This window comes from Scyliorhinus canicula, chromosome 8, assembly GCF_902713615.1.
Source record: "Scyliorhinus canicula chromosome 8, sScyCan1.1, whole genome shotgun sequence".
Classification (NCBI taxonomy): domain Eukaryota; kingdom Metazoa; phylum Chordata; class Chondrichthyes; order Carcharhiniformes; family Scyliorhinidae; genus Scyliorhinus; species Scyliorhinus canicula.
In genome coordinates, this window is record NC_052153.1 from 140,146,501 (window position 1) to 140,173,878 (window position 27,378).

The 27,378-nt window shown below is 47.1% G+C and overlaps 1 protein-coding gene across 1 annotated transcript in view; it reads right to left on the reverse strand.

The window, feature by feature from the left end:
- Nucleotides 1-4,740: 4,740 nt before the first annotated feature.
- rasa1a (RAS p21 protein activator (GTPase activating protein) 1a) overlaps nucleotides 4,741-27,378 on the reverse strand; it is a 285,109-nt gene continuing 262,471 nt past the window's right edge. The window contains 2 exon segments of the mRNA XM_038805349.1: nucleotides 4,741-8,202; nucleotides 25,308-25,442. Coding sequence (XP_038661277.1) covers nucleotides 8,125-8,202; nucleotides 25,308-25,442 — 213 coding nt within the window. The 3' untranslated portion in view covers nucleotides 4,741-8,124.

Sequence of the window (27,378 nt, forward strand, 5' to 3'; positions counted from 1 at the left end):
CCTGGACACCATGTGGGAGTCAATGCCACACATGCAGCAGCCAACATCCGAACACTCGGGGGATGGGATCCCAGCTCCAGGGACATGACCACGGCCGGAGGGTGGGTGAGTGCCACGGGGAGGGAGGTTGCCTGGAGAGACAGGCAAAGGGTCCGGGGGTCAGCATTGCAGAAGAAAGTAACAGATGCATCATGTTTGTGCAAAGAGTTGTTTAATGTCCTGTATAATACCCAATTTCAGATAATGCCGCCCCCAAACTCCATCCCCACCCCCTACCTAACCCCTACCCTGGTGCCCTCAGTGATGCTCAACACGCCTGGGCCTCCAAGCTCTACCAAGCACAGCTGTCACCCCCACCCTCCACCAGCGCAGATACACACACCTCGGTGGGAAATATTAGTGGTCAGGCTTCTGGGGCACAATCTGGTGAGCACCACACTGCTGCTGATGTACATCTAGTGGAGGCAAGAACCCCCCAGGTGAGGCAGCAGTTGGAGGTCTGCTGGGTCCCAGCCTGATGCTGAGTCTGTGGAAGTGGGTTGCCCGGAGCTGATGAGAATGATAGGGACCAACCTGGGCATTCAGAGGGAGATGTCAGCAACACTCCAGCAGATCCATAGCCAATTGGAGGAGTTCCAGAGGCCACTGGAAGGAGATGGCGCCAGCAATGATTGGACTGAAGCCAACACTGCTCAGGTGGCGACCGCCATGGAGAGCCTGGAGCACGGCGTCAACACCATGAGTGAAGGTGTTGCGCAGTCGGTGACGACCATGGCTGAAGGTCTTGGCAGTATGTCTGCCTCACTGGGGGATGTCACCCAGCACTCGGCTAACCTTGTGGGATTCTGTGGGAAACATTCCGCTCTCAGATGGGAATGGACGAGATGCTGTAGAGCTTGTCGCAGTGGCAGGTAGGCATGGCTGAGGCACTGCAGAGCATAGCCCGGTTACTGGAGGATTTGTTCCACATTGAGGAGCATCGCCGAGGGTGTCAACACTATAGTGCTGACTATGGGGAATCCCCAGGGCTGGCAGAGCCAGATCATGCAGGGGCAGCCGGGGCCCAAACCAGCTTCCCCTCCATCCCAAGGTGAACACCAGGGCCCTATGGGTACTGACCGGGAAGAGGGTGCACTGAGTGTCAACCTGGGCTCATTTCATTGAGGCAGCGATCTGCGCTGATGGAGGGTGCGGATGACAGCTGTGCCCACGACTATAACAGTTGCATTCTCGGAACTCTCCAAGGTGTTCTCCTCGAAGTCGGGGAAGGAGGCCACCCGGGATGGGCCGGTGCCGTCGGCTGCTGGACCTGCAGAAGACTGGACATGTGGTCAGTGTAACAGTTGAGTCAGTCAGTAAGGCAATCTACTCAGGTTTGACAGGTCCTCCGGTTGGAACCTGGTTGTCCGCCAGCCTCCGCGTGGGTGATCGCCCTGTCCTCGGCCACACCGGTCACCTCCACAGCCCCACTCCTCGAAGGAGGTGAGAATTCTCAGGCCCGGCACCTCACCGTCAGTCTGGGCTCTCTCCCACCAATTATGGGAGAACTTTTCCTGAGGGGACATACAGCAGGCATCGTTAGCCACACGCGTGGTTCACAGCTCTGTGTGAAGGGAGATTTGGGGTTCAGGGAGGGTTGAAGGGCTGGGTGGAGGGAGTGTTGAAGGGGGTGGGGAGTGGAGGGTGGGTTGGCAGTCGCCTGGGGGGATGCTCCCTTGGGGGTTTGATGTTGGTGTCTACTCACTCGTGCTGCCCGGTGTAGGTCGGTGACCTTCTTCCAACACTGGAGGTCAGTCCTCCTGGTCACGCTGCCCGAGCTGACTGTTGCCGCCACCTCATCCCAGGCAGCACTGGCTGCCTTGTGGCTCACCCTCCGGGACCCTCGGGGGAACAGGACATCCCTCTTGCCCTGCCCCGCGACCAGGAGCCTCCCCAGGTCAGCATCCCCGAATTTTGGGAATGGTCTCCTCGGCGCCATTGTTGTGAGCTGGATGGGGGTTGGCTGAGCAGGTGCAGCCTAAGTGCTGTTCGATGTTGTTAGCGCTGGCGAGCGCGATCCTGGTGAATCAACTGGCGAGCCGGCATTTGGGGCGAGAAGCCAGTGAGGTCTCATTAAGTGCAGCAAATAACGTTGAATAGTGCTGCCGGCTTCGGTGGGATGAGCGCTGGGAAACCCGTGGCAATTCCCGATCACTACAGCACAGCACAGAATCGTGCCCTATGTGTCCTTAAAAAGAGGCGGGAACTCAGCAGCAGGAAACTCCCTGAAAAACCCGCTACAGATTAGCTTAGGGTGCGATTATCCCCCAAAAGTTCTGAGTGTTGGCTTGACCAGGGAGAAACTCTCCAAAGCCCAAAGTGTGGTGAATAGCATTGTGGATCTGACCCAAAAAGCCAGTGCAATGCACCCCGCCAAACATCCAAAATGACACATAAATTTTTGGTTGAATCTTGCCCCAGTTGTAAAGGCCAATTCTGTAAAGCTGAGATGCGATTCAGTAAAAGTGGGTTGAAAATCATCTTGAAACTAAACCAGTCTCTCAGCAGTTTGAGATATTTGGGAGAAGATAGTGAAGCTCAGAACAAATGATCCCACAAAGAAAAAGTGTGGGTCTCCCTTGGATGTTGAGGAGAATACAGGTTAGGATAAGGCAAAAATATATATAGATGTTTGATGCTGAATGCTCAATACGGCAGAATGCCAAGGAGTATAGAAAATATAGGTGTGAATTAAAAGTAAATTAGGAAAGCAGGGGAATTTAAAAAGTAAACTTGGAAAGCAGAGGTTGCATGAAAATTTTGGTAAGGAAAACTCAAAGATGTTTTCTGATGCATAAAGAGCAAGAGGATAGCTAGATGTAGGGTCTGTTCGAGAACAAAAAAGATGACCAGTGTATGGAAAATGTGAGCATGGTTCTTAATGAATACTTTGTATTTAGAAATGAGGGGAATGATGCAGACATTGCAGTTAAGTATGAAATATTGGATGGGATTGATGGAGAGAAAATATTAAGGGATCTAGTATCTTTGAAGTAGACAAATTGCTATGGCTGGATGAAATTTACCCGAGGCTGTTATGAGAATGGAGAAAACAGCAGAGGCTGTGACCGTCATTTTCCAATCCTCAGAGGAGACTCATCATAAAAAAGGCCATGTGATCCAAAGAAAAATAGCAAATTCATCCCAAATTGGTTGTGGCAAGAAGGCTATGGTATTTTGTGTTTTCTGGAAAGCGGTTCCCAGTGGGACCCTGCAGGGCTTAGTAATAGGTTCCTTCCTTTCCCGATTGATTATATATTCATGATCAGGACATAAATGTAGGGATATGATTAATGCAAAAAAAATGGCTGTGTGGTTGATACTGAGGAAGAGAGCTGTAGATTGCAAAAAAAAAAATTAATAGACTGGTCTGGTGGGCTGAAAAGTGCCAAGTGGAATTCAATTTGGAGAAGTGCATCTGGGAGGGCAAAAAAGGCAAGGATATGCATAATAAACGATAAAATACTGAGTAGTGTAGAGGGGCATAGAAATGCATACTCACAGATCCCTGAAGGTAGCAGGGCAGGTAGATAAGAACAAAGAACAAATAAAAGTACAGCACAGGAACAGCTACTTCAGCCCTCCAAGCCTGCGCCGACCATGCGGCCCGTCTAAACTAAAGTCTTCTAAGGTCATTAGGCAAGCATACAAGATGCCTTATTAGCACAGTCATAGAATATAAGAACCGGAAGGATATTGTAGAAATGTACAAAAAACTTCTTAGACTGCACCTAGACTACTGTATACAGTTTTGGTCAATTAACAGGAAGAATTAGATTGTACTGGAGAGGGTACACTTATCAGGATGTTACCAGGACTGTAGACTTTTAGTTACAAAGAAAAAGATTGGATGGGTTTTGGAAGAGAGGAGGCTGAGAGGAAACTTTGTTAAGGTGCAAAAAATAATAAGAGGCCCTGATAGAGTGACTTAGAAAGACATATTTCCCTTAACAGGTAGAACAATAATAGTTAAGGTGTATAAGATAATAAGGGGCCCAGATAGAGTAACTTGAAAGACAGATTCCCTTTAGCAGATCAGACAATAATTAGGGGTATAGATTTAAAGTAGAAGAATTGGAGGGGAGTTGTGAAACTTTTCATCCAGAGGATGGTGGGTATGTGGACTGCCTAATAGGTTGGTAGAGGGAAAATTCCTCATCGTATTTAAATGTAGTTAGATAAACACTTGAAGTTTTGTAATATACACGCTAAGGACCAAGAGCTGTAAGTTATATTAGGCTGGTCGTTGTTTCTTGGCTGGCACAGACATGTTATGCCAAATAGCCTTGTCCTGTGCCAAAACGTTCTGTTTCTACACTTTGCTGGCGGTTCAATCACACATTGGGGATGGGGAAATAGGGCTGTATTTTCAGTAATAGGTCCTGTGAGTCACATGGTAATAAAATTAGGTCTATAATTAAAAATAAACTGAGTATACAGGGCAAATATATTATGAAAATGCATTGAGAAGTTCTCTTTTCTCATTAAAGGTTTTGCATACTGCAGTTTTAACATTTTGGATAGCGTACAGAATCTTAACACAGATGTGTCAACTCCAAAACTGAGTTTGCATCAGTTTGTCAGTTAACCATAAATGTGACCTGGCTTTTAATTATAATGTTCTTTGCCTGATACTGCTTTCAGTATTTATGGGTTGAGAGGCCTATCTTATCTGGAGAGATTGTAGTCTGACTCAGGTAGTTACTTCAAACTGGTTTATTTACACTATGTACATTATATACATGATGAGCTAAGTAGGCACATATTTCTCAAGTGCTGACTAGTCCATCTGCTGTACAGTCTCTGGCACGATTGCTGATGTTACTGTTACATCATTGTCTACATCATTCAATCCTGTAACTATTCTATGAACATATTACACTACATTCAATTCATGTACATAGATAATAAAAATATCCTATGAATATTTACTACTTCGTAATATTGTGAACTTCAATATAAATTTCATTGGCCACATCTATAATGGAAATTGCAGATGTAAATTTGTCAACTGCCACCTTTACATTTTCATAGATGATTAATCTTGCAGTAAATTAGCTTTTAATCTCAGTTTAAACCAGTGTTGTAGAAGAAATCATAATACAGATAAACAAACTCCACATGTTTAACCATCAACAGTTAACATAGGAATAAAAGCATACATGATTTAAAATACTTGGACAATGTGTTTTTTGAACTACCATAAAACCAACATGAAAAACATTAAATGCATGTACATAAATGGAATGAGTGAAATAAACTTGCATTTGTACAGTGCCTTTCTGAAGTAGGTTTTATAGCCAATTATACTTTTGAAGTAGTCACGTCTTTAAAAAAATTGTTCGTAGAATTTGGGCATCACTGACAAGACCACATTTTTGCCTATCTCTAATTTCCCTTGAGAAGGTGGTGATGAGCTGACTTCTTGAATTGCTGAAATCCTTGTGGTATAGGTACACCAACAGCACTGTTAAGAGAACATTCCAGTTTGACTCAGTGACAGTGAAGGAACAGCAATATATTTCCAAGTCACGGTGGTCTGTGGCTTGGAAGGAACTTGCAGATACTGATGCTCCATGAACCATTGTTCTTCATGGTGTAGAGGTTGCAGGTTTGGAAAGTACTGTCAAAGAAGCCTTGGCAAGTTGTTCTAGTGCATAGATATTGTGCACCGGTAGTAGAGGGGGATGGTGAATGGGGACCAGAAAAATGGGCTGCTTGACCCAATGGTGTTGAGTTTGTTGTGTTGCACAATATTCATCCAGACAAGTGGGGTGTACTATAAATAGATGGTTTATACATTTTGGAGGCTGGGGTTCAAAAGATGGGTTACTTGCCAGAATTCCAAGCCTCTTGACCTGCTCTTGTAATATTCATGTCACTAGCCCAGTTACATTTCAAGGATATTGATATTAATAATGCCTTTGACTGTCCAGGGGAGATGATCTCTGCACGTATGTGGCAAAAACGTTACTTGCAATTATCATCCCAAGCCTGAATGTTGTCCAGATCTTGCTGTAGGTGGGCACAGACTGCTTCAGTATCTGAGTTAAGAATGGTGCCAAACACTGCAATCTCCATCAAACATCCTCACTTCTGAACTTATGTTAGAGGGAAGTTCATTGATGAAGCAGCGTAAGATAATTTGGCCTAGGATACTGCCAAGGAATCGATGTCCTGGGTCTCCAACAACCACAACCACCTTCTTTTATGCCAAAAGATGACTCCAGTGGATCTTTTTCATCAATTCCCACTGAATTCAATTTTACTAGGGTTTCTTGATGCCACTCAGTCAAATGCTACCTTGATGTCAAGAGCAGTCACTCTCGCTTTATCTCTGGAATTCAGCTCTGTTCGGACCAAGGTTACAATTACGTCTGACTGAGTGACCCTGGCCAAATCCAAACTGAGCATTGGTAAGTTTTCACTTCATACCGATGTTGACGACACCTTTCATCATTTTACTGATCGAGAGTAGACAGGTGGGTTTGCGCTGTTTTTAGTTCGCAGTACTATTGTGGACAAGGTAAATTTTCCGCATTGTTGGGGAGGTGCTATGTTATAGCTACAATGGGACAGCTTGACTACGTGGCTAGTTTTGGAACTGTACAGCTGTGAGTTTATCTGAGCCAATAGATTTTGCTGGATCAAGTATGTTCAGCTGTTTATTGAATGAATTGAATTGGCTGGATCAGTGTTCCTTGTAAGCTTCAGACCATGCAGTAATTGTGGAGGTAGCTCATAAATACAGGCTGCTCACAAGTTCACCCCTCTAAGATACTGTGTGCACAGCTGTGCAAAAAAATGTAAAGGCATCTCACATTCAAATGAACAGACCAAACACAATGAAAAATTGTGAGGGGCAGGGGGGTGGCACAGAAGACTGATAGCCACTGTTGTAATGTAATTTACATCCAAATTCCCAAGTAAGGGATAACTATGGGCCAGGATCTTGGGCAGCATTCCTGTGTCTTTGAATAGTGCCATCAAACATTTAACTAGTTTGTAAGTGGCAGAAGGGGAGAAATAGATTGAATAGCTAAATAGTTGTATTTAAACAAGTAGTAGAAACAATATTTACTTCACAATTCAACATAGTTTACCATATTTCTCCCTGATAAAGTTTTGACTGGTAGCTAAAGTTCAAAGTCATTAAAATAGATTAACTGAATGGGTTTGAATTGGTGTTGGTTTCAACACTGCTGTTCATTTATTGAAACAAAAAAATCAAAGTAACAGGCTACTTTACAAAATGGTTTAATAAGTGCATGCATTTCCAATACAATGATCAATAAATTTATTCAACTATTGAATTTGTTTACATCTGTAAACATTATACATACAAAGCTTTTGATTAAGTAACTTTAACAGAGCTTTTCTCACTATTGGTTTTGATGGAAGACTCAACCAATCATACAGTGTAATTAAACTGATCAAAATTAGTGGCACAACAAATGCTGTCATCTCTCCGCACATTCGTCATGCAGTGAATGCTTGTTGCAGAGTTCTTTTCTAGAGTATAAAATAACCAGTCTTTAGTGAGGAACCTTGGTATTTAAAGACATTTCCAACAAACTGTCAATATAACCAGAGATTAACGATGTATGCAATCGATTCCATAAAAGTAGTCAGTCAGAAACTTCAGTATAAACACTTTACAGTCCATACTCCAGTTATAACAAACACAAGTAGTTCAACTTGTTTCTTCATCTTGTCAGTTGACTGGCATTTCAAACTGCAGCTCTGGATAGATCTCGGGAACTTTGGCAACTTGAAATATTAAACACCTTAAAAGTCTATGTTGTGGATTCACCTAGCTTTGTGAAAGATGACTGGTACATCAAGGCTCAGCAGCTAGTGATTGGTTCAGAGAAGGAAGTGTAAAAGGTGGCCTGCACAAATGGCTAAGTTACTGATACAAACATCAACCAGCTGTTTTTCTGTTGCATAGTTCACACTCTAGAAGGAATGTTGGATCTGGGTGTTATCTCAGAAGAAACAAAAGAAAGTGAGATTGCTATGAGTTGCCCTCTGACAAATTTGGGACATGTAAATCCATGCAGAATTCTCGGAACAGGAAGGCTGCTACCTATTAGATGCAGAATACTGGTTTCGCTTCTGCTGCAACAGTTCTGTAATCGCCAGAAGTTTTTTCAAGACATGCTGAAAAAGACATGCATGGCATCAGATATGGTTACCAACACATGAAAGACTCATCCAACAATTTATTACACAATGCTAATTTACTTGCTTAATTTAACGAAAGAGTATGCTAAGAGATTAACGGCTGAATAGGAAGGACCAGAGCTGGGGTTCAGATGTCACAATATAAAGGAATGGGTACAGAGTAGGGATTCAAAAAGAACGCCATGAAATCAGATTTTTTTTTAAAAAGGAGCTAGAACAAACATGCCAGGGTATAGAGAAACAGAAAGGAAGCTAATAATCTAAGTATTTTAAGATCAGAAGAGTTTAAAAAAAATATTTTTATTCTCCTTTTTCACATTTTCTCCCAAATTTACACCCACCAACAATAAACAATAATCAGCAACAGATATGTCAAACCCCATAACAATAACAACGATCCCATCCTCCCACCAACCCCCAAACATCAGCCCGCATGTTTACATAAACAAATGACAAAAAGGAATCAGGGATTACCCATAGTCATTCTTAATATACACAGCCCCCCTCCCCCCCAACTAATGTTCGATGTTATCCAGTTCTTGAAAGTGCATAATAAATAGTGCCCATGACTTGTAGAACCCCTCTGAGCTTCCCCTCAGTTCGAACTTAACCTTCTCAAGGGTCAAGTATTCCAAGAGGTCCCACCACCACGCCAGGGCACAGGGTGGAGAGGTTGCTCTCCATCCCAGCAGGATCCGCCTTCGGGCGATCAACAAGGCGAAGGCTCTGATATCTGCCTCCGCACCCGTTTCCAACCCTGGCTGGTCCGACATCCTGAATATGGCCTCCCGGGGACCCGGGTCCAGTTTCACACGCACCACCTTGGAAATTACCCTAAAAACTTCCTTCCAGTGCTCCCCTAGCTTTGGTCAGGACCAAAATATATGAACGTGATTAGCGCCCCCCCCTCCCCCAACGCTCACACACATCTTCTACTCCTTCAAAACATTGGCTCATCCTCGCCCTTGTGAGGTGCGCTCTATATACCACCTTCAGCTGTATCAGCCCCAACCACGCACATGAGGTGGAGGCATTCACTCTCCGGAGCACCTCACACCAGAACCCCTCCTCTATAACCTCTCCCAGCTCTTCCTCCCACTTTGCTTTGATCCCTTCCAGTGGTGCTTTATCCTCTTCCAAAATAACTCCGTACACTGCTGACACTACCCTCTTCTCCAGTCCCCTTGTCGTCAGCACCTCCTCCAGCAATGTGGAGGCTGGTTCCTCCGGGAAGCTCTGTATCTCCTTTCTGGCAAAATCCTGAACCTGCATGTATCAAAACACTTTTCCCTGATCCAGCCCATACTTTGCTTCCAGCTCCCTCAATCCTGCAAAACGACCCCGAAGAAAGAAATGTTTTAGTGTCTTAATCCCCTTCTCTTCACATTTCCGAAAACTTCCATCCCACCTCCCTGGCTCAAATCTGTGGTTCACCCGAATCGGCATTTCCCTTGACCCTCCCCCTAACCCGAAGTGTTGGTGAAACTGCCTCCAGATTTTCAATGAAGCTATTATTACCGGACTCCCTGAGTATTTCCGCTATCGGGAGCGGCGCTGTTGCTAGTGCTTTCAGCCCCGACCCCCTGCACAAACTCTCTGTGATTCAACCCCTCTGACCCAGCTCCGCACCTTCTCCACATTCGCCGCCCAGTAGTAGTAGTACATTAGGTTCTGGAGACCCAAATCCCCTGCCTACCTTCCCCTCTGTAGCAGCACCTTTCTCACTCTGGCCACCTTCCCTCCCCATATGAACGAGGTAATCCTTCCCTCGATCGCCCTGAAAAAAGACTTTGGCAGGAAAATCGGTAGGCATTGAAAAATAAACAGAAATCGTGGCAACACATCAATTTTAACTGCCTGTACCCGACCTGCCAGTGACAGGGGAAGACCATCCCACCTTGCCTGATCGGCTTTCACTCTCCCCACCAAACTAGTGATGTTGTACCTGCGAAGCCTCCCCCACTCCCGGGCAACCTGCACCCCCAGATACCTAAAGTGAATCCCTGCCCTACGGAATGGCAGCCCCCCCACCCCTGCTCCCACCCCCGGCCGAGACACCACTAAATACTCACTCTTGTCCAGGTTCAGCTTGTACCCCGAGAAAGACCCAAATAATCACAGTAGCTCCAATATTCCTCCTATCGATGCACTTGGTTCCGACACATACAGCAGCAAGTCGTCAGCATATAAGGACACCCTATGCTCTATCTCCCCCTGCACTATTCCTTTCCATGCTCCTGAACTTCTTAATGCAATGGCCAATGGCTCAGTCGCAAGTGCAAACAGCAGGGGGGGCATAGGACATCACTGTCTCGTCCCACGGTGGAGAGAAAAGTATCTCGAACTGATATTGTTTGTGCGGACACTCGCCTTCGGCTCCTGATGTAATAGCTTTACCCAGTTCATAAATCTTAGTCCAATCCCAAACCGCTCCAGCACTGTCATCAGGTACCCCCATTCTACCCGATCAAACGCCTTCTCGGCATCCAATGCCACAACCACCTCGGTTTCCTTCCATTCCGCCATAACGACGTTCAAAACCTTCCTAATGTTCGAAAACAGCTGCCTCCCTTTCACGAACCCCGTCTGTTCCTCACCTATCACCTTCGGGAGGCACTCCAGCCTACCCACCAGTACCTTTGCCAATACTTTTGCGTCCACATTCAGAAGTGATACGGGCCTATACGACCCACACTCCGTCGGATCCTTATCTTTTTTTTAGCAACAGTGAAATCGATGCCTGTCCCAAGGTTTGTGGCAGCACTCCCTTCCCTATCGCCTCCTCAAACATCCCAACCATCAGGGGTGCCAACTTATCCTGGAATTTTGTATAATATTCCACCGGAAACCCATCCGGCCCTGCCACCTTCCCCGACTACATCCTCCCAATCGCATCCTTTATCTCCTGCTCCATTATTGCTCCTTCTAATGTAGCCCTGTCCCCCTCCCCTAGCCTCGGGTACTCCAACCCATCTAGAAATTCCTGCATCTCACGGTCTCCCTCGGGTGGCTCTGACCTGTACAACATCTCATAAAACTTCTCAAAAACCTTGTTAATTGGCTCCGGAACCACCACCAACTCCCCTGCCCTATCCCTCACCTGAAGAATTTCCCTTGCCACTGCCTCCCTCTGGAGCTGACCTGCTAACATACGTTATGTCCATGTTCATAAATTGCACCCCTAGCTCGTCTCAGTTGGTGCACCGCCTTCCTGGTGGACAGTCGGTCAAAGCTTGCCTGTAATTCCTTCCTCTTTTCCAGCTTCGCTGGGTCCCCATCTTTTGCATAACTCCTATCTATCTCCAACATCTCATCTATTACCCTCTGCCGCTCCAACCTCTCCTCTTTGTCCAACCTGGCCTTAAACAAAATTACCTCACCCCTCACCTTTAGAGCCTCCCAGACCACTGCCTTCGACACCTCACCCGTACAGTTGAAACCTACATATTCCTTAATTACCATTTCAATTTTCTCACAGAATACTTGGTTCCCCAAAAGCCACGCATCCAGTTTCCACCCCGGTCTCTGCGCTACCCCCTTCACCAGTACCATATCCACCCAATGCGGAGCGTGATCTGACACTGCAATTGCAGAGTATTCCGACCCCTTGACTCCAGCCAGCAAAGCCTTTCTCACCACAAAAAAGTTGATCCGCGAGTATACCTTATGGACTGCTGAGAAAAACGAGTACTCCCGTTCCCTTGGGTGCAGGAACCTCCAAGGGTCCACCCCTCTCATTTCCACCATTAGCCCAGCCAGTGCCTTCGCCCCCTCCTGATGGGACCAGCGATCGCGGCCGTGATCTGTCCAACCTTGGCTCCTACACCAAGTTCCAGTCCCCCCCCACAATCAGCTCATGTGTGTCCAAGTCGGGAATGGCCCCAAACACCTTCCTCGCGAATCCCACATCGTCCCAGTTGGGACCGTATACACTTAACAGCGCCACTAATCTCCCCTCCAGCGCCCCTGTCACAATCACATATCTACCCCCCTGATCTGCCACCACCTTCTCCTCTGGAAGAGTACCCTTTTGCTGACCAACACCGCTACCCCTCGAGCCCTTCAAATCCAGAGTAAAACACTTGGCTAACCCAGCCCTTTTTAAGTCTCACCTGGTCCTTCACCCTCAAGTGAGTCTCCTACAGCATTGCCACATCGGCTTTCAAACTTTTAAGATGCGCAAGCACCCTTGACCGGACCTCCTAGCCCTCTCACGTTCCACGTGACTATCCTTACTGGGGGTCTCTCTCTCTCTCTCTCTCTCCCCCCCCCCCCCCCCCCACCCCTCCCCCACCTTTCTTATCTACCATCATCATACCACCGGGCCCTGTCCCATATGCCTGACTCGTCCCTGTCCATTGTTAATATCGAACCCCTTCCCCCCCCTCCCAAGAACCCCCCTACATTTCCCCCTGAAACAACATCCCCAACTTCCATCCCTTACCCCCCTCTCGCTCGCCTTGTAGGCCCATTGAAGCATGCTATCCAGGCTCCAACGTCCGCAGCCCTTCTCTCACCTCACCTCCGTTCACTAGCTGACTTTAGTTAGCCAGTGCGGGTGGCTCCCCCCGCCACGACATATCGTCCCCTTCCACCCAGTCCCAGAGAAAGAAACAACAAAACAAACCCAACAATCCAACCCCTACAATTCAGTAACATAACATTTAACCGTCGCAACACAGAACGCCAATCAACCCACCATTAACTTTACCTCCATAACAATGCAAAGAGAAGTAAATTACACAATACAAATCAGTAAAAAGTTGCAACATTTATATATTTTCCAGCTGCTCAAACACAGTCCACAGTCTCTCTTCCAGTTCAGCTCTTCATGTCTGTCCCAAGCCTTCTGCCCTCACGAACGCCTCAGCCGCTTCCGCTGTCTCAAAATAAAAGTCTTTGGTGTTACACGTTACCCTCAACTTCGCCGGGTACACCATACCAAATCGCACCCCCTTCTTGTACAATGCCGCCTTCACTTGCCCAAATGCCGCTCATCTTTTTGCCCACTCCACCGTCAAGTCCTGGTAGCTCTGAACCGCAGTACCATCCCACAGCACCTCACGCTTCTGCTTCGCCCAGCTTAATACCTTCTCCTTCATGCAAAACTTATGGAAGCAGATAATTACTGCCCTTGGCGGCTCGTTCACTTTGGGCTTCGGCCTTAATGACCGATGAGCTCGGTCTAGCTCGTACCGGGAGGGGTTCTCACCCTCCCCCATCAGCTCTGCCAACTTCTTAGCGAAGTATTGTGTTGGCCTTGGGCCCTCTGTCCCTTCGGGCAAGCCCACAATTCTCAAATTGTGCCGCCTTGAGCGGTTTTCCAAGTCTTCAAGCTTTGCTCGGAGTCCTCTGTTAACCTCCACCACCCTCCGCAGCTCGTCCCCCATCGAGGTGACCTGGTCGCTGTGTCGTAACACGGCCTCCTCCACTTCCTTCATCTTCTCGCCCTGCTCTCTCACCTTGGCCGATGCCTTTGCCACCACAACCTCACTGGGGCGATTGCCTCCTTCACCAATGACTTCAATGCGACCGCCGTCTCCTTCTTCAAGGCCTCCATGTGCCTTGCAAACTGTTTTTGCAGCTCCACCGCCATCACCTCGGTCATCTTCTCCACCGTAAGTAGTGCGGCCCCGCCTTGCAGTTCGATTTCCGCCATCCGGTCAACACTTTTGCTCGTCTTCTCCTTCAGCGGCGAACCCGCGTTTCCTCCTTTCTTCGACGCTGCTTTTCGCATCCTTTAGCGGCTTATTGTTTTTTATTTTCTTTCTTTTCTCCTCTCTCCCCCTCCACCCTCCTGTCCTTCATCAACCTGATTTGTTCTTTTTTTATTGAAAAAAGGGGAGAGAAAAAAAACTTTCACCAAACTTCCTTAAACCTTCTTTCTTTCTCCTCTACATTCACTCAGAGCTTCCCTGGGACCAGGCTTCAGCCTTCTTTCTTCCTCCTAGGTGGGAGCCATCCGATGTGGAGCACCCTACCTACTTCGTGCCCTGGCCTCAGGCCTGCCGCCTCGGCCTCCTTGTAGCTCCGCCCCCGCTGCTCTGACCTCGACGCTGCGCTGGGCCCAGCGCCTCAGCCCCCATCGCCCGCGCGGGGTTCTTCGCCGGCTTTTAAACCCGCCCGCTGGCTGCTCGTGACGGTCCCAAAGGCCGACGAGAGTCGGGGGGCGCATGAAGACTCGGGGATTTCCCTGAAATCACCGCAAATCGTGGCCACCGGCGGGAGCTCTTCTTGCTGTGGCCGCCCTGCTCGCCCACCAGATCAGAAGAGTTAAGTAAAAAATTACAGTTAATCTTCCTATAAAATTAGAAGCAGCTCATTCACAAGTAGCTGCGAGTTTTTATTTAAGTAGTAGTTGAATAGTCTCACATACAGAGGAATGGCAGGACAACTTGAACTGTAGAGTTCATAAAGCAGGATGTATGAATTCCAGGACACTTCCCATGTTTTTGATAACCAAATGTGCAGGATGTGTCATCAGCTGCGGTAGCTTGAGCTCTGGGTTTACGTATGAATTAGAAGCAGGAGTAGGCCACTTGGCCCCTTCAGATAGCTTTGCCTTTCAATATCGTAGTAAATCTAATTGTAACCGTAACTCCACATTCTCACCTACCCCCAAAAAGTTTTCACCCACTTGCTTATCAAGAATTGATCTACCTCTGGCGTAAAAAATATTTAAAGGTCCTGCTTCCAATGCCTTTTCAGGATATAAGTAACAAAGACTCACAACCCTGAGAGAAAACATTTCTCATCTCAGTCTTAAACAGTTGCCGCTAGTTCTAGATTTTTCCACAAAAGGAAACATTCTTTCCACATCCACCCTGTCAAGACCACTTAGGATCTTAAATGTTCCAATCGAGGTGCCTTTTATTCTTCTAAACTCCAGCAGATAAAAGCCTAGCCTGTCTAGCCTTTCCTTGTAAAACAATCCACCCATTCCAGTCTGAGGTTAACTAATTTTAAGGAAATAAAGCAAACTGGACTGGGTTTTGAATACTACCAATTGTCAAACAAGAGATGGTAAGGACTACTGCACAGGTATTAAATTTACTGCCTTTCCTTTTTTTTATTTGTTCATGGAATGTGGCCACCGCTGGCCAGTCAGCATTTATTGCCCATTCGAATTACCCACAAGATGGTGGCAGTGAGCTGCCTTTTTGAACCACTGCTGTCCATGTGGTGTAGGTACACCCACAGTCCAATTAAGAAGGGAGTTCCAGGATTGTCCTGGTTAACATGGAGTCAGTACAGTAATCACTAATTGGTTTTGTGGTAATATCCCAGGAATTGGTTGAAACAATTTAACCAGCTTTGATAAAAAAATTGGTTCCAGTCCAATGTCAGAACAGTATAACAGACAAAAGGGTAACAAGCTGGTTTGGAAAGGCACACAAGTTGCTTTTCTTTCATTCTATCCACCTAAACTGAGTGAAAAGTAGGGATATATCCATTGGTCGATCATTCTTGGACAAAACACATCTAAAGATCATTGGAGTTGGCCTTAAATGCTGATTTAAAAACAATATCCAGATGTTTTTCGAAACAGTGGAAGTATTAAATTGAAATCAAAAACCTGGGTAAATTTGGAGAAACTGAGTTTATATTTACAATATTACTACACCAGAAAGTGGTGGAGGCATGGTCATCGAATATTTTTAAGGACTTCCGGCGGCGCGATGTGAGGGGAAGATGCACGAGGTGGCGCCTGCTGCAAACCTGACATTTCGACTCTATCTGGATAGAGTGTCCTCATCTCTGTGATGCCTAGGAGAGGCAAAGCTGAAACAAAAATTGGCCCGAATTTCGATGACTAACTCAGACTCTGAATCCTCCCACGATTCAACTGGAGGCAAGATCGTGACTTCTTCCCCAGCCACTCCAATAAGGTCCAAAGCACTCACCAAAATCTTGGCGGTTGAACTCCCAAAAATATCTACAATGTTTGACTTTGCATCTTCAAAGATTAATCATGGAGGCCTTGGCTCCTATTTGTTCAATTCTCGAGATCACCAGGCAGCTAGACCGTCGAAGCACAAGGAACTACATTCAAGGACATGGAGACTGCATTGTCTGACCATAGTGACAGAATCACCTCCTTGGAGCCTGACCTTGCCACTTTGATCACTGATAACATGACATGCATCCAAGCTGGATGACCTGGAGAACAGATCCTGAAGGCAAAATGTTCATGTTGCCGGAGGTGACTGAAGGCCACATCCCTGCTCAGTGTTTCTCAGACCAGTTCCACAAAATGGTGGGTGTGGACATACTGCCATCTCTCCCAGAATTAGACCGGGCCCACCATTCGCTCCGACCCAAGCCTGGCTCTGGAGATCCTCCTAATGCTGCAAGCACAAGGTTTCACAGCATTAAGGAGAATAAGCTGGTGGTTTGATGGGCAAGAGAATGCCATAAGGCCACTCCATCAGATTATACCAGGACATGAGTGCAGACTTAGCCAAGAAAAGAACCACCTTTAGCAAAGATAAATCTTCCCTGTACAAGAATGGAGTACACTTCGGGATGACCTATTCAGCCCGCCTTCGTGTAACATTCCGTAAAAAGGACTATCTTTTTGACTCGTCGGACGATATAGACTCATTTGTCCAGAAGTACAATTTGTGCTCTGTTTAATCGGCTCGATGGCTCTTTTCAGGTCTGTTGTTTAGGTGTATTCGTGATGACCTTCGTTGTGTAGGAGAAATTTCTATTGTATGCTTCTTACAATAACCTATTTTCCTTTTTTTTGTTATTACTAGTTGGGACGACTTTAAGTCACCCTCGTGGCACTCTAAGTTAAATAAGTCGGGTTGAGCAAGTTTTTCATTCTAGTTTTATAAGCAGGGCCAGGGGCATGGCCATTTTAATCATCAGGAGTCCAATTTTCCTCATCTCATATTGTGGCCAAACAGTCGATATATAATTATATGCTGCTCCCTATTGAATATCCCAGTAGTTCTGATCAACATCTCTGCCCCTAATTAGAATGATACAAATTTAATCAACTCTTTGTTGTCTTCCCTCTCCAACCTCGACACACATGATCGTATTTTAGGAAGCGACCTGAACTGTGATCTGGACCCAAAATTGGATCAATCAAAACCCAAATGTTTTGTCCCATCAAGGGTGGCCAAGACTGTCTTCCTTCATGGCTCAGATGCAAGGAGTAGACAGATCCCTGACGTTTTTTTGCAATGAATGACATAGATTTTTCCTTTTTCTCTCATGTTCACAATATGTACTCTCGCATTGATTTTTTCATTCTGGATAGGGCTCTCCTCCCATCGATAGTGGCAGCTGAATACTCAGCAATTGTACTCTCTGACCAAGCCCCACACTTTGTTGATCTGTGCTGGAGTCCGGCCCCATCCAACGTCTGTTCTGGAGGTTCGATGCTACTTTGATGGCAGATAAGAAACGTTGCGAACACCTGTCTACATCTAATGATGGCTACATTAAATTTAATGGTCCCCTTAAGGCCATTCTTCGGGGGAAATTATTTCTTAAGATGAAGTTAAAGATGAAGAAATTAGAGCAGCACAGGCTGGTGGACTACATTTTAGAGGTAGACCACACTGGAATTACATGCAAGCAGACAAAAGTTGCTGTCCCAGTCTGAGCTACTGACCACCAACAAGGCCGAATGTCTGCGCTTCAGGTGTACTTTGTACGAATATGGAGAAGTCCAGTCGTCTTTTAGCAAACCAACTTAAACATCAATCGGCCTCCTGTGAGATCCCCTAGATACCCAACCCGGACGGCAACCTCGTTGCTGCTCCTCTCCAGATCAATGCGGCTTTTACATCCTACTACTGTGCCCTGTACAAATCTGAGTCTCCCACAGACAAGTTGATAAGGCTGATTTTCTGGACAGCCTGCCCATCCGATTTGTGAAACAGTCAAGAGTTGAGAGTTGGACTCACCAACAAGATTCTAAAGTGCATTGATCTTATGCAGAATACTAAGGCCTCCGGCCCAGATGGCTTTCCTACCGGGTTTTATAAGAAATTCTCGGGATAACTGTTAGACATGCTCAGCGAGTCCTCATCTCGCAGTTCATTGCCTCCAACCCATACTGAAGCCTCTATTTCCTTGCTCCTCACGAAGGACAAGACCCCGACCGATTGCAGTTCACGGCGACACATCTCGCTATTAAATGCAGACGTTAAGCTGCTCGCTAAGGTTCTAGCACTCCAGTTGGAATCTTGCCTTCTAATCATAACTTCTGAGACCAAACATGGGACGGGATTCTCCCCTACCCGGCGGGGAGGGGGGTCCCGGCGTAGCGGAGTGGCGCCAACCACTCCGGCATCGGGCCTCCCCAAAGGTGCGGAATTCTCCACACCTTTAGGGACCAAGCCCTCACATTGAGGTGTACTAGGCCCGCACCGGAGTGGTAGGCGCCACGCCGACTGGCGCCAAAACCGGCACCAACGGCCTTTGACACCCGCCAGCCGGTGTCGGGGCTGGCCGAAAGGCCTTCGCGGTTCTTGCATGCGCCGGTGGTGATGTCAGCGGTAGCTGACGCACCGGCGCATGCAAGAAATTGGACTCCTGATGATTAAAATGGCCATGCCCCTGGCGGTAGGAGGGGTTCTCTTCCGCCTCCACCATGGTGGAGCCCCGATCGCGGGCCTGGCCACCGTGGGGGCACCCGATCGCCCTGCACCCCCCCCCCACGACCCCGGGGGCCCGCTCGCGCCGCCAATCCCGCCGCCACCAGAGGTGGCTGAAACCACGGCGGCGGGAGAGGCCTCTCAGCGGCGGGACTTCGGCCCATCATGGGCGGAGAATCGCCGCAGGGGGCTCGCCGATCGGCGCAGCACGACTCCCGCCCCCGCCAATTCCCGGGTGGCGGAGAATTCCGGCCACGGCGGGGTGGGACTTTCACCGGTCCCGGGCGATTCTCTGACCCTGCAGCGGATCGGAGAATTTCGCCCATGTTTTGTAAACGGCCGTCAGTTATCAGCAAATTTATGTCGCCTTTTGAATGTCATATTCTCCTGCACCCGAACCAGAGGTGATAGTATCTTTAGACACAGAGAAAGCATTTGAAAGGATAGAATGGGACTTTTTGTTTCAGATTCTTGTAAGGTTTGGGTTTGGCAAAAAATGTGTCTTATGAATTCATTTACTGTACAATGCCCCTTACTGCCAGCGCTCACACAAATATTTATGTTCAGACTATTTCCCCTTGAGTAGGGGCACTAGACAGAGCTGCCCACTCTCCCCACTTTTATTCACCCTGGCAATAGAGCCTCTCTCTGTAGCCTTGAGAGCTTCCTATCAATGGAGGGGCATTAATTGGGACAGGGTAGAGCATCGGGTACCTTGTTGTAGATTACCTACTTTTATATATTACAGACCCAATTCTTTCCATTAGTGGCATAATTAATACACTGAATACTTTTGGCTCCTTCTTGGGCAATAAATTAAATCTAGGTATGAGTAAATGTTCCCCCCAGCCCCTGCATTTTGGAGAAAAGCCCATTTGGGCACATTACCCTTTCACCTCTCCAGTGCAAGTTTTTGTTCCGTAGTGGTCAGTGTGGCCCACAATTGGGCCTCATTCCACAAAATTATTCCAGCCTGATTAACAATGGTAGAAAGGACCGACAGAGATTGAACAACCTTCCTTCAAGCAATAAAAATGAACATACTCCCTAGACTTTTCTTTTTATGCTTCCCCATTTTCCTGCCCAAATACGTTTTGTTTTAAATCAAGCTTTTTTTTTAAATAATTTTTATTGAAGAAATTTTTCAAAGTACAAACATTTTAACCCCCCCTACATTTACATTTAAATTATAACAAAACAAAGTCAAACCCCCCTACTTAACAAAAAAGAAGTCCCCCCCACCCCCTACTCGCGCGTCCCCCCCACCCCACCCCCCCCCCCCCCCCCCCCCCCCCCCCCCCCCACCCCCCCGCCGGCGAACCGACAGTCAGACCAACTTATCATTTCTGGCAGTGTCCTCGGGCAGGCCTTGCCCGTGCCACCACCGCTACCGTACTTCCTTCATCGTTGTCCCCCCTCCCCCCCCCCCTCCCCTCCCGGGTTGCTGCTGTCACGGCCTCAGTTTCTATCTCTGATCTAAGAGGTCTAGGAAGGGTTGCCATCGCCTGAAAAACCCCTGCACCGACCCCCTCAGGGCAAATTTGATCCTTTCCAATTGGATGAAGTTTGCCATGTCGTTTAACCAGGTGTTAACACTCGGAGGCCTTTCGTCCCTCCACTGAATCAAGATCCTCCTCCGAGCCACCAAGGACGCAAAGGCTAATATTCCAGCCTCCCTCGCCTCCTGTACCCCCGGTTCCACCCCAACCCCGAAGATCGCAAGTCCCCATCCTGGCTTGACCCTGGACCCCACCACTCTCGACACCGTCCCTGCCACCCCCTTCCAGAACTCCTCCAGTGCCGGACATGCCCAAAACATATGTGCATGATTCGCAGGGCTTCCCGAGCATCTAATACACCTGTCTTCACCCCCGAAAAACCGACTCATCCTTGTCCCCGTCATGTGGGCTCTATGCAGTACCTTAAATTGAATGAGACTTAGTCTCGCACATGACGACGACGAGTTGACCCTCTCCAGGGCGTCTGCCCATGTCCCGTCCTCTATCTGTTCCCCCAGCTCTAACTCCCACTTATCTTTCAGCTCCACTACTGGTACCTCCTCCACCTCCTGCATAATCTTATAGATGTCCGAGATCTTCCCCTCCCCGACCCAGACCCCTGATAGCACCCTATCACTCACCCCCCTGTCGGGAAGCGCGGGGAACCCCTCTACCTGTCGTCTGGCAAATGCCTTCACTTGGAGGTACCTGAACGTGTTCCCCGGGGGGAGCCCAAATTTCTCCTCCAGCTCTCCCAAGCTCGCAAACCTCCCCTCTATAAACAAGTCCCTCAGTTGTCTAATACCCGCCCTCTGCCAGCTCTGGAATCCCCCTCCTGTATTTCCCGGCGCAAATCTGTGGTTCCCTCTTAGTGGTGCCCCTATCAGACCTCCCACTTCCCCCCTGTGTGTTTTAAATCAAGCTTAACAAATTGTTATCCACCTTTATCTGGGCGGACAAAAATCCCAGAATCCGCAGCGCTCTACTCCAGAGGGAAAGACAGACAGTGTGCCTGGCCCTCCGAAACCTATTGTTTTATTACTGGGCCACCAATATCCAAAAATTCTTACTGTGGATCAGTGATCTCGATTCAATTTAGGGCCAAATAGAGACTCAGTCTTCCACTACATCCACTCTCCTAGCCATACTTACTGTACCATTGCCCTTTTCTCCCACTAGATTTTCCTCGAACCCGGTGGTCTCCTCTCTTAGAATCTGGAAACAGTTCCGACAAATTTTTTAACTCCTGTCCTTGTCTTCACTGGCTCCCATCTGTAACAACCATCTTTTCTTATGTTCAGGGCTGGACTTTAATTTGTAGAAATTGAAGGGACTCGAGCTCTTTGGTAACCTGTTCATAGTCATAGAGGGGAGGTTTGCCAGCTTTAGAGAACTAGTGAATGAATTTAAATTGCACAGCTCAGTCCTTTTGCTACTTTCGCGATTTTACCCATGAGGTTTTTCATGCCTTTCCTCCGACTCCACCTTACTGGACAGGATTCTTTCCTCGGCCTGGCCAGGCGGTGGGTCTATCTCAGACCTATATGGCCACATTCTCACATCTGATCACTCCCCACTAAACAGGTGAGGGTGAAATGAGAGTGTGAACTGGGCCCTGCACTCACTAGTGAGGTTTGGAGAGAGGCCCCATACACGGTCAACTCCGTGTCCTCATGTGGCCGGTGGAGCCTAATTCAGTGCTACATAGAACACACTTGACCAAGATCAAGAGGGTCCTTTCTGAATGTTGAGACCAGATGTGACCGCAGTTCGCTTGCCCCCAAAGATCACGTGCATATTTTTTGTGTCCTGCCCCAGACTCGCAAGCTTCTGGGCTTGTGTAATGTTCTGCAACTAAATTTACAGCCATGCCCGCTGACGGCCATATTTGGGGTTTTGAACTCTCGAGCAATTCCCTCTGGATAGAGGTGGACATTATCACCTTTGCCTCATTGATAACATGGAGCACAAAGGCGGATACTGCTTGGTTGGAGGTCTCCTGCTTTGCCTAGTGCCTCTGACTGGTTAGGGGACTTGATTTCTTTTTTGCATTTGGAAATCATTTAATTTACTATCAGGGGTTCAGTTGAGAGATTTTGCCCGAGGTGCCAATCGTTTATCTCCATTTTTAAAGATCTAGACACCACCAGCTGTTAGGGATAGAGCCTGTTTGTATTATTGGGAAAATTTATTTTTGTTCTTATATTTGCTCTATACTGTACCTGTTTTGGATTGAAAATGTGTTTGTTGCGTTATTTGCAAAAAAATAAATAACCCAATAAAAATATTAAAAAACAAAGAATATTTAAGGCTGAATTAGATTCTAATCTGCTGGATAGATTCTTCTAATTCGTATGTTCATATGTAATATATGTTTGTAAGATATATAAATGATTTCGAAGAAATGTAGCGGGTCTGATTAGCAAGTTTGCAGATGATACTAAGATAGCTGGCATTGCATTGCAGATAGGGGCAGCAGGGTAGCATGGTGGTTAGCATAAATGCTTCACAGCTCCAGGGTCCCAGGTTCGATTCCCGGCTGGGTCACTGTCTGTGTGGAGTCTGCACGTCCTCCCCCTGTGTGCGTGGGTTTCCTCCGGGTGCTCCGGTTTCCTCCCACAGTCCAAAGATGTGCGGGTTAGGTGGATTGGCCATGCTAAATTGCCCGTAGTGTCCTATAAAAAAAGTAAGGTTAATGGGGGAGGTTGTTGGGTTACGGGTATAGGGTGGATACGTGGGTTTGAGTAGGGTGATCATGGCTCGGCACAACATTGAGGGCCGAAGGGCCTGTGCTGTACTGTTCTATGTTCTATAGTGATGAAGATTATCAGAGAATACATCAGGATATAGAGAGGCTGCAAAATTGGACGGAGAAATGGCAGATGGAATTTAACCCAGATAAGTGCGAGGTGATGCATTTTGGTAGATTCTGTTGAGGAAGGTGGTTTCTCAGTGGAATGCAGCAAGATCCAGGTCTGTGGCACCACAAGTGGCCAGGTTGGCATGTTGCATCTCTGGTGCCAGGATCATAGATGTTACTGGTCAGGATTAATCCAAGTGTTACATGTTAGCGTGAGCAGGAATGCAAGAATAGACCAGGTGAGTGGCTGGAGAGATGATATAGGAAGGAGGGATTTTGATTCCTGAGGCATTGGGACAGATTCTGTGAAAGATTCACCTGTACAAGAAGGACGGACTGCACCTCAGTCGGTCCAGGACCAATATCATCACAGGGGTAATTGCTAGGGTCGTTATGGAAGGTTTAAACTAGAGTGGCAGGAAGATGGGAACCTGAGTGGGGAGACACAAGAGAGGAAATAAAGGTAGAAATGGAAGACAAAAAGTAGAAAACAAAAGTGGAAGGCATAGGAAATGAGGGCAAGCAGCATATTCGGCTATGGTACAAAAAATACTGTGTGTAAAATTGTTGTAAAGATAAGTCTAAAGGCACTGTATCTGAATGCATGGAGCATTTTCAATAAGGTAGGTGAATTAATAGCGCAAATTGATGTAAACAGGTGTAAATGATTGCATTAAGAAGATGTAGCTGTAAGGGGACCAAGGCTGGGTACTCAATATTTAGAAGGATAGGCAAAAAGGAAAAGGGGGTGAAGTGACTTTAGTTAAGGATGAAATCAGTACAACAGTGCCAGAGGATATTGGCTCAGAAAATTTTGATGTAGAATCAATCTAGGTGGAACTAAGAAGCAACAGGAATGGAAAAGTGGGAGTTGCCTATAGATCTCCAAACAGTAATGGTATGGTAGGGCATGGCATTAAACAGAAAATTAGGATACATGTAACAAGAGTGCTGCAGTAATCATGGGTGACTTTAATGTACATATAGATTGGGTAAACCAAATTAGCAATAATACTGTGGCAAATGAATTCCTAGAGTGTGTATGAGATGGATTTTCTTTAAGACTAGTATGTCGAGGAACCAATGAGGGAACATACTATCCTAGATTTGATATTATACTATGAGAAGGGGTGAATTAATCATCATTTTGTGCAGGGTCCTTTAGGAAATAGTGAACATAACACAATATAATTCTTCATTAGAATGGAAAGTGAAGAAGTCCAAAGGATATACTTGCCATAAAGGGAGGGGAGCGAAGGTTCACCAGACTGATCCCTGGGATGGCAAAATGAACATCTGTATTCATTGGAATTTAGAAGCATAAGAGGGGATCTCATTATATATAAAATTCTGACAAAGCTGGACAGACTGGAGTCAGGGAGGTTGTTTTCTCTCGCTCTGTGCTCTAGAATAAGGTGTCGCAGTTTCAGGATATGGGGCAGGCTATTTAGGACTGTGATGAGGAGAAACTTCTTCACTCGGACTGTAATGAATCTGTGGAATTCTCTATCACAGAAGGCTGTGGAGGCCAAGTCACTGAATATATTTAAGGAGGAAATAGATTTCTAGACTCTATAGGTGGCGAGGGGTAAGGGGAGGATGCAGGAGCATGGTTTTGCAATAGAGGCTCAGCCATGATCAAATTGAATGGTGGAGCAGGCTTGAAAGGCTGAATGGCCTGCTCCTATTTTCTAAGTTCCTATGGGCCTTGACAATGAATGGTAAAAATGTATTTGGTCATGGAAGGCACTTGCATCAAAAGTGCCTCATCTTACATTCATAAATGTACACGTTTCAAGATGATGTACTGGGTAACAATGAGTCAGAACTATGAATTATTGCATACTGACAGATTCCTTCATCCTAGCTTGCAATATTTTTAGGACCTACTGTGATTAATTGGTTTGATCTAGTTGAATTACTTGACCCGCTAATCTAGAAAATCAGGGGGAGGGGTTAACAACTATGCCTCAATTTGTATGAATTCAGTTCCCGCACACCACTGAACACAATACTTCCTGCACCTGAAAGCAAAAATACTAATCAAAATTCTTTGTAACATTTCAATTTTGAAGAAGCAGCTGAATTAAAAATATAGATTACCTGCTGAACTCCGCGTTCATTGCTTAAGGTGCGAAGTTCGTCTGAATGTGCTGCACAAACTTCATGCAAAGCTGCCAGGTCACGAGACAAGTCAGTCCTAAAGTGCTCTGTCGTGTCAGGAAGCTCTGGGACATTCTGAATATAAAATAAAACCTCTTTTAATAAAGAAACATGCAGCAATCTGTTCCCCAAATAAAAATGGGTTCCAAGCTGGAACCAACATCAACAGTGCGCCTTTAAAGAGTACAGCTTTTTTTTCCTAAAGTAAAGCTAAACATGTTGTGATGTGTGCATTTTGATAGAAACAGATCGATCTAAAAAGGACAACAACACAGTAGCACCCCGTGAAACAGCTAACATTCCGGATTATGTATTTTGATGTAGTGTCTTAATTATTGAATGGAGTTCCACTCCATTCAATAACTAAGACACCATAGTTAAAATACATATGGAATAAACAATCAATTAAACTAGGAGGATTCTGAAATGCAGATGACCCCTGATATTTAATAAAGCAGCTGTGTCAGACTTGTGCCCATTACTTTCAACTTTGCATCTTTTTCATTCATTAGATGTAGGTGTCACTGGTAAGACCAGCATGCATTGCCCATTCCTAATTACTATTGAACTGAGCGGCTTTCTAGGCCATTTCAGAGGGCTGTTTAGAGTCAACCACATTGCTGTGGGTCTGGAATCACATGTAGGCCAGACCAAGGTGAGGTTGGCAGACTTCCCGAAAAGGTATCAATGAAAAGGACATTAATGAGTTAGATGGGTTTTTACTACAATCGACAGGCATTGTTAAGACTTTTAATTCCAGATTTTTATAGAATTCAAATTTCAACATCAGCCATGGTGGGATTCAAACCCGGGGCGGAATTCTCCGACCCCCGGGGGTCACACCGTGCCGGTCAGCGGACCCCCGCGGCGATTCTTCGGCCCACGATGGGCCGAAGTCCCACCGCTGACAAGTCTTTCCCGCCGGCGGGAATCAAAGCACGTCTGGTGCCGGTGGGATTGGCGGCGCAGGCGGGCGCCGGGGTCCTTGGGGGGAGGGGGGGGGACGGGACGCGGGCCGACCTGCCCTGGGGGGGGGGGGGGTGCCCCCACGGTGGCCTGGCCCGTGATCGAGGCCCATCGATCGGCGGGTGGGCCTGTGCCGTGGGGGCACTCTTTTTCTTCCGCCCCGCCATGGCCTTCACCATGGCGGGGGCGGAAGAGACCCCCTCCCCTGCGCATGCGCCGGTATGACGTCAGGAGCCGCTGATGTACCGGCGCATACGCGGACTTCCGCCGGCCGGCGCGGGCCTTTCAGCCCTGCCTGGCGGGGCGCCAAAGGGCGTTCGCGCCGGCTGGCGGAGTGGGAGCCACTCCGGCACGGGCCTAGCCCCTAAAGGTGCGGAGAATTCTGCACCTTTGGGGAGGCCCGACGCCAGAGTGGTTCATGCCACTCCGTCCCGCCGGGACCCCCCGCCCTGCCGGGTAGGGGAGAATCCCTGCCCCGGATCCTCAGAAAATTACCCTGTGTCTCTGGATTATTTCTCTAGTAAAAGTACCACTATGCCACCACCCCCACTTTCTCTTGGCCTCTTTTCTCCTGCCTCCTCCTCTTATCACCAAGCCATGACACTTTGCATTTGTCAGGAACCTAATTTCTACCCTAACTTATTCTCATCTTTCTACTACTAATATGATGACATTCTAGTCTTGATTGAAAATACCCAGATATCCTCTATGCCCCTTGGCATTCTCTAAATAATCCAGCAAGGCACCTATTGTCTCTGCTTCCTTACATTCCAGCTGCCTTTCTTGCTGGAATGAAACCATTGGCAATGAGCCATGAACTCTTTTGCCTCCTGCTATCACACCTATCACAGACTTTCCTTTCTGTTTTTCCCCATGCTATCCTCTTAGCACAGTAGTTAGCATTGTTGCTTCACAGCGCCAGGGACCCGGGTTTGATTCCTGGCTTGGGTCGCTGTCTGTGCGGAGTCAGCACGTTCTCCCTGTGTCTGCGTGGGTTTCCTATGGATGCTCCAGCTTTCTCTCACAAGTTCGAAAGATACGCTGG